The following is a 7,644-nucleotide window of genomic DNA, read 5'->3' as shown; positions in this document are numbered from 1 at the left end:
CCCCTTCCCCCAATTCCCCAGCACAGTTCCCATTCCCCCAATTCCCCAATAAAAATCTTAAAATAATAAAAAAAATAAAGTTTTCAGAACAAATTAATTCAAGATGATAGCTAATACTTGGTGAAGAATTTCCTCATCCCTTCCATAGAGAGTAATAAATTACCTTAAAAAGATACCTTATTTTTTTAAATTACTTTGAATTAAAATAGAAAACAGTAATCAGTACAGAACATGACAATTCCATAAAAGGTGGATATGATTTGCTGGATGGGCTAACAAATCTTAATTAAGAGACTACTATATTTTGTTTACATTTACTAGAAAGGAGCAGAAAGTACGTTTTTAAATTTTTAGTAATAAAAAAGATAAAGTATATGTGGAAAAAATTAGTAATTCATCCCATGTAATTAGTTTTGTAAAAAAAGCAACACATTCCTTTGAATGTGAGAGATGTTTTATTGTACTTTAATATCAAAAATGCAATATCAAGTACAAGGTAATTCTTCCTTTAATATCTCCCTTATCATAGAAGCAGATTACTTAATGCAGAAAAGGGTTCTAGACAAGGAATGCCTTTCTAAGTAAAAAGAAAATTTCCTTATCCAAAACCTGGTACTCTTCACAAATCAAAAAGAAAAATTAACAAGTAAAACAATGAGAGGATGCTTCTGTCAACTGTGCCTTTCATGTTTGGATCTAAAATACTACATAATACCCGATGCGAAACCACAATCAAGTAAGGATTAAAATATCTCCAGTGGCTAATTTTTTTTCTTCAAATAAAGATTGCTCAACTCTTGAAATACACCAAAAGCCTGTAATTGCCATTAGATGAGTAGTACGCATAGTAATGCAACTCCAGTAATGTATTTATTAGTATATACATGTGGAATCCATCATACAGCTAAGACCTCAAATTACTGTAGTAAAACCATAAAAGTCACTTGACATATTCAGTGTTAACAAGAGAAGGGCACAGCACTCTAGGTATCTACAAGCCTGAAAGTACAAAAAGATGACATGTGGCTCATTCCTTCTCCCTCTAGCTGGCTTCTGTTACCAGACATCCATGGCTCCCTTCTACGGCATCTGTTTAATAGCCATGTGAGTCCTCCTTGAATTCTAGAAAGCTTCTAGAAGGCAGGGATTCTAGGATTAACTTTATTAGGCTCTTCCAGAGCCCTAGAGGGAGCAGTGAATTATCACATATACTCCCGCCTAGTGGTGAAGGTTATCCATCATGAATGCCAGTCCTTTAGCAGCAGGTGTCACCATGTAGCTTTAATGAGTGATGTGGGAAGGGTAACTGCTGGCAATCTCTTGCTCCCTGAGATTCTGAGTTTACAATGCTGAGAAGGAAAACTGAAGAGCACTCTGCCTGCCTGAATCAAACAAGAAAATAGGCCATAAAGTTTCTCTCCATTTCTCTTTCTAATTTTGACTTAATTAGGTCCACCTTCCTTAGCCAAAAAAGGGAAATCATCCTTGGGGGTTGAAACAGTAATTATTTTTAAATCAAGCATAATATATGAAATTATATTAAAAATGAAATGATTCTGAAAAATGACATTCTGTTCCCCTAAATGCCATTTTCCACCAGAAAGGAAAAAGAGAATTCAGTAATTTTTTATACATACTTCAAAGCTCAAGTTTCTCTTATATTTTAAATTTTCAAAACAATACAGAAACCAATGGAACTTTGTGTAGCTGATCAAAATTAGAAGAAATGATCCACATGCACACACCCAGAATCCTGCATAATGGATATAGCATAATGTTAACTACAAACAAAGGCTGAGAGCTAAATTGAAGAAGAGAGTCTTATAGATATTTTTGATTTAGTCATTTCTACAAACATGGGTATCACATGAAAATGTGAACTAAAAAGAACTAAACCTCACTCCCAGCTCTCACTCTTAAGTATGGGATGACAATTCCAAGCATATATTTGAAACCGTATTCAAATGTCAGGATGAGTCACTACACTATTAGAGCTCACTCTTTAACATGTACTTATGAGGAGGGGTATTTTTTACTTACTCTGGTCAGCATAATTTTTTGCTTTGAGTTCGAGTTGTCTTGTTTGAGATTCTAAAGATTCCACTCGGGTCTGTAAATCCTTTTTTTCCTGTTCTTGAGAGTCTTCAAATTCAATGAATTTCTAATAAAGAAGGAATAGATATTATTTTCATTAGAAAAATGAAATCTTTTTAACATTATCAACTCCAGTGTTTCTTGCTATCAAGAATCACAATTCGAGGCCAGCCAAGTGGTGTGTTGGTTAGGAGTTGGTTTGGGACGGCAGCTCTGAGCAGCAGAGCCCTGGTTCGGTTCCCACATGAGGGCCAGTGACGCTGTGCCCTCTACAGCTAAGATGGTGAACAACAGCTCGACCTGGAGCTGGGCTGCGGTGAGTCGCCAGCGACGGTGTGGGCTGCAGTGGGGGCTGGCCGGCAGTAGGCATGAGCTTTTGTGAGCTGCCATGAATTGCCATGAGCAGCCATCTAATGGCTGGTGAGCGACTGCCTCAGCCGGGAAGAGCACAATGATAATACCAACATGAGCCAGTGAAGCGACGTCCTCCACAACTAGACTGAAGAACAAAGGGACAGCAACTAGTCTGTTCCCCTTCCCCAATTCCACAGTGCTGCTCCCTCCCCCAATAAAAGCTTAAAAAAAATTAAAGAATAAAAATAATCACAATTTGGCATTAATTACTCAAGAAGATCTCAACCGCAAACTTTTTTAGTTTCTCTATAAAAATTAAGCTTTAAAACCTCCGAATATACAAGAAAGAGGTGACAATTTAATTTATGAAAGTGTTTCCACTTCATATGATAGGCATTGCAAAGGAAATACATATATTCTACTCCAAATATATAAATTCTTCAACATTATTATACTTGAATATTCATCTGAATTCAAGACCCAATTTTTTACATAATTTTGTATATAACATGTATTATACAACAAAAGAGAACTAAAGAATGATGGAACATCAATAAGTATTTGTTAAACTGTTATTTGATTAATGACAGTTTTCTAATTACCAGACCATGGAATTTAAATTGCTTAAAAAAAAAAAAGACATATCTCTACCAATCAAATTTAATTTACTAAAACTGTCCTCAAGGAGATTATCACTGAATCTAATCATCAAATCTCAATCTTCATCTTAATCAGCATCACTTGACAACTGATCACTCCTCCTTAAAACTTTTTTTTTTTTTTTTCATTTGGATTGCAGGACTTTTCTTTGTTTTCCTCTACTTTACTGGCTGGCTGCTCCTTTTTGGTCTTCTTTGTTCGTTCTTCTTCTTCTCAACTTTTTAACATTGGCAAGCTCAGTCCTTGGACAACTTGTCCTTTTTGTTGTTACTCTTATTCCCTGGTGATCTTATCCAGTTTCATGGCTTTAAACACTAACTATATGCTGACAACCTCCAGATTTCTAGCCCAGTCTCTAGCCCAGACCTGAAATCCAGATTTGTATGTCCAACTGGACAACTTCATTTGAATGTCTAACAAGCATCCTAAACACAATATGTCAACGCTTGTTCCTCCTAGTCTTACCTAAATTGTTAAATTACAATGGTCAATTGCTCAGGCCCAAAACTTTGGAGTCAGCTTTGACTCTTCTCTTTCTCTAATGCCTCATATGTCCAATCCATTAGCAAATCTACCTTTAGACCCAACCACATTTCCCCATCTCCACCACCATCCTGGTCTGTGCCACCATTATCTATTGCCTGGATTAATTCAATAGCAATAGCCTCCTAACTGGCTTCGTTGCTTCCAACACTTGCCCTTCTACAGTGCATTCTTAATACACAAGTTAGAGTGACCCTTCCAAAAGTAAAGCAGATCTGTCTACCCTTCTGCTTAAAATCCTCTGATTACTTACAATCTCCCAAAGTCCTTACCACAGCTTCCCAGGACCAACACAATCTACCATCCTCTTACTTCTTTGTCATGTTCCTCTAGTACTCTTCCTCCTCCTCTGCCCAACTCCACAGATTCTGATTCAAGCCGCCCTGCAACGCCTCCAACACTCCAGGGCTTTGCACTTGCTTCCCACTGCTCAGAATCATCTTTCTCCATATATCTAAATGGCTCGCTTCCTCCTCACCACCTTAAAAGTCTTTTTTCAGGGTGGCTGGATGGCTCAGTTGGTTAGAGCGCATCCTCTTAATAAGGTTGCTGGTTCGACTCCCGCATGGGATGGTGGGCTGCACTCCCCCAGAATTAGATTGAAAACAGCCACTGGACTTGGAGCTGAGCTGCACCCTCCACAACTAAGATTGAAGGACAACAACTTGACTTGGAGCTGATGGGTCCTAGAAAAACACATTGTTCCCTTCCCCAATTCCCCAACACTGTTCCCTTCCCCAATTTCCCAATAAAATCTTTTTTAAAAAAAAGTCTTTTTTCAAATATCACTTTCTTACTAAGACTTTCCTTGTCCATTGTATTTAAACTGCACTACCCATTCCCTCCTTCCCTCCGTTTTTCTCTCTGCAGCACTCATCCTCATCTAACACACTATGTATTGCAGTAACTTACCTTCCTTATTATCTGCCTTGCCTCACTAGAATGTAGGCTCCATGAGGACAGGGCTTTGTTTTTGTTTGCTGTTGTCTTCCCAGTACAAAGAATGATGATGGCACATAGTAGGTGCTCAAATATTTGTTAAACAAATGAAAAAATTTTTGAGTAAAAAACTGAAACCCATGTAGAATAACGCCGAGTTCACCAAAAACTCAGGTATCACTAAATACACCCGAGCTTTAATATGAAATCTTTTGTCTATTACATATTCTATCTGTCCTGAAACATTTCAGTCACTGTAGTGGACACTGGTTTTTGTTTGCACACATTGTCTTCCTTTGAGGAACAACTTCTCCCCAGTTTCATGCTAATTCTATTCAACCCACGCAAATCTACTGGTCAGCACTCCATCTCCCTAGGGGTGGGGACATGGCTTGAACCAGAATAGTCCCAGTCCTCTCTGGGACAGCTGCCAGTTATTAGGAAGAATATCTCTCTTCCACTGGAATCACAAACTCTAAGAACCTAGCAAGCTTAAGCTGCAGACAAGACATCTTTTTCCAACATATGGAAAGAGCACGACTGAAAATAAAGACAATATAAAAGAAAACAAAGAGCAAGGGAGAATAAACCCCAAATTAAAGATACTATTTGAGTCCTAGATTCAGCAGTTCCAGGAGCCAGCATTCCCAGTTGTTTTTATTTTTTCAGCTACATAAGCCAATAAAGTCCTATTTTATGTAAGCTGGTTTGAGTTGGTGTCTATCATAAGAAACTGAAAACATCCTAATATAGTCATCTACTTCCCCTCAAAAGCCATTTGATTTCTTATGTCATTAGCCAATGTGTTTCTTATCTTTGGAGCCTGAAATCTACAACCTCTGAAACACTGGTTCTTTCTTTTTAAATTAAATTTATTAGGATAACATTGGTTAATAACATTATACAAATTTCATGTGCACAGCTTTGTAATATGACATCTGTATACTCTATTGTGTGCTCACCACCCAAAGTCGAATCTCCTTCCATCACCACATATTTGACCCTCTTCACCAGCTTTGTCCTACCCCCTTCCCACTTCCCCTCTGGTAACCACCATACTTTTGTCTGTGTCTATGAGTTTGGAGGGGGTGGGGGTGGGGGTGTTTGTTTGTTTGTTGTTTTTTGGTTTATATCCCACATGAGTGAAATCATATGGTTCTTGTCCTTTTTCCATCTGACTTATTTCACTTGGCATAATACTCTTAGATACATCCATGTTGTTGCAACTGGCAATATTTCATCATTTTATGGCTGAGTAGCTTCCATTGTATATATGCACCACATCTTTATCCAATCATCCATCAAAGGATACTTAGGTTGAAACGTGGGTTCTTAATCATTTGGGGGTCCACAGACCCATCTGAAAAGTTGATATATCCATGAACCGTATTTTCCCAGAAAAAATGTCTTCCCCCACCCCAAATTCTGCCTCTATTTTTCTCAGGGGCTCAGAGACCCCTTAAATCTTTCCACAAACCTACATTTAGTACCCCTAGCTCCGTACTTTCCTATGAAAATATTCCATATTTGCAAGGCTCTGAGAAGCCTCAAACAGCCATTGCTTATTTTTCCAGAATATAATCTAAAGATGACTATATGTAGAAGGAGTAAAAGTTATAGGAAATATCAGAATAGAGGCAAACTTGACAAATCTTTCAAACAAATCATTCATTCCTTCAAGAAATGTCTACGACCACTTGCGATGTGCTAGGCACTTGGAACATGGCTATGAGCACCATACTATCCCCGCCTTCCAAACTGAATGCAGGCAGATAACATAAAGGCTGCACTGAAGAGAAGCCATCAGTTAAATAGCAGGATGTTGCTGATAAAGTATAAGTAAGTTATTTCAACATTTTGCCTGGGGATATAAGCAAAGACTAAGAATTATAAGAAAATGTAATTATTTTTTGGCTTGTTTTGAAAATGATGCCCCCTTGGCTAACTGAATTATTATATCTGGGTAAGTAACCAGAAATTCTCCTTTTAAGCTTCTGTTGTGCTATGAATAAAATATTGTTTTAAAGAGCATATAGCAGATGTTTACCAAGTGACACTTAAAATGCCGTGCTACAAACTCCTAACAAAAACTTTGCCACTAACAGGGGTAGGGTGGGGGTGGGGGAAACAGGTGAATGTGGTCTAAGAAAACAAATTTCAGTTATAAGATGAGTAAGTTCTGGGGATGTAATGTCCAGCAGTATGGGACTACAGTTAACAATACTACTGTAGTGCATATTTGAAAGTTGCTAAGACAATAATTTTAAAAGTTCTCACCACAAGAAGAAAATTGTAGCTATGTGAAGTGATAGATGTGTTAACTAACCTTACTGTGGTGATCATTTTTGCAATATATATCAAATCATTATATTGTAACCTTAAACTCACACAGTGTTATATGTCAATTATTTCTCAATAAAGCTGGGGGGAAAAAAGCTGTTTATTCAGACCTCCTTTCTGACTGAAAGAAGAAACATCATATGGACACAGAACTTCATGTCTGCTCTGTTTCTTGGCCACCCACTTTGGCTACAGAAGGGCATGAATAATCCATAACTGTTTAGCAGTAACTGCTATCTGCTTACTCCGCTGTCGTTACTTAGGCCTACCTAAATGAGTCAAGCTTCAGAATTTTTTGCATTTTATTACTACTATTGAGGCCTTATATTGAGGCCTTATATCTATATCATCTTAAGTAAATATGGCAAAAGAGAGGGGTGTTTTTGTTTTTGTTTTTTTCAAAATTATGTGACAGTTCTTGGAAGGGCAGAGCTATTTGTTGCCAAATGGAAATTTCTTGTTTCTGCAGCTTCCCTTCACAGGAAAAGACAGACGATAATGAAAATATTCCACAGCAAATACATAATTCCAGGCCTTTCCTTGCAGCAAATTAAAATAAACTTAGGACCAGCCGAGTGGCACGTTGGTTAAGAGCTGGCTTGGGATGCCAGCTGAAGCAGCAGGGCCCTGGTTCAGATCCCACATGAGGGCCAGTGACGCTGCGCCCTCTACAGCTAAGATGGTGAACAACAGCTTGACCTGGAGCTGGGCTGC

The 7,644-nt window shown here is 38.1% G+C and overlaps 1 protein-coding gene across 1 annotated transcript in view; it reads right to left on the bottom strand.

The window, feature by feature from the left end:
• The window catches only part of SPAG9 (sperm associated antigen 9), a 118,628-nt gene that overhangs the window by 84,377 nt on the left and 26,607 nt on the right, over nt 1-7,644 (bottom strand). Inside the window, exon 2 of the mRNA XM_019638509.1 lies at nt 2,041-2,161. Coding sequence (XP_019494054.1) covers nt 2,041-2,161 — 121 coding nt within the window. The remainder of the gene's footprint in view (nt 1-2,040; nt 2,162-7,644) is intronic.

This window comes from Hipposideros armiger, unplaced genomic scaffold (genome assembly GCF_001890085.2).
Source record: "Hipposideros armiger isolate ML-2016 unplaced genomic scaffold, ASM189008v1 scaffold_40, whole genome shotgun sequence".
NCBI lineage: Eukaryota > Metazoa > Chordata > Mammalia > Chiroptera > Hipposideridae > Hipposideros > Hipposideros armiger.
The sequence above is the reverse complement of the archived record's forward strand: the minus strand, read 5'-3'. Positions and strand labels throughout refer to the sequence as shown.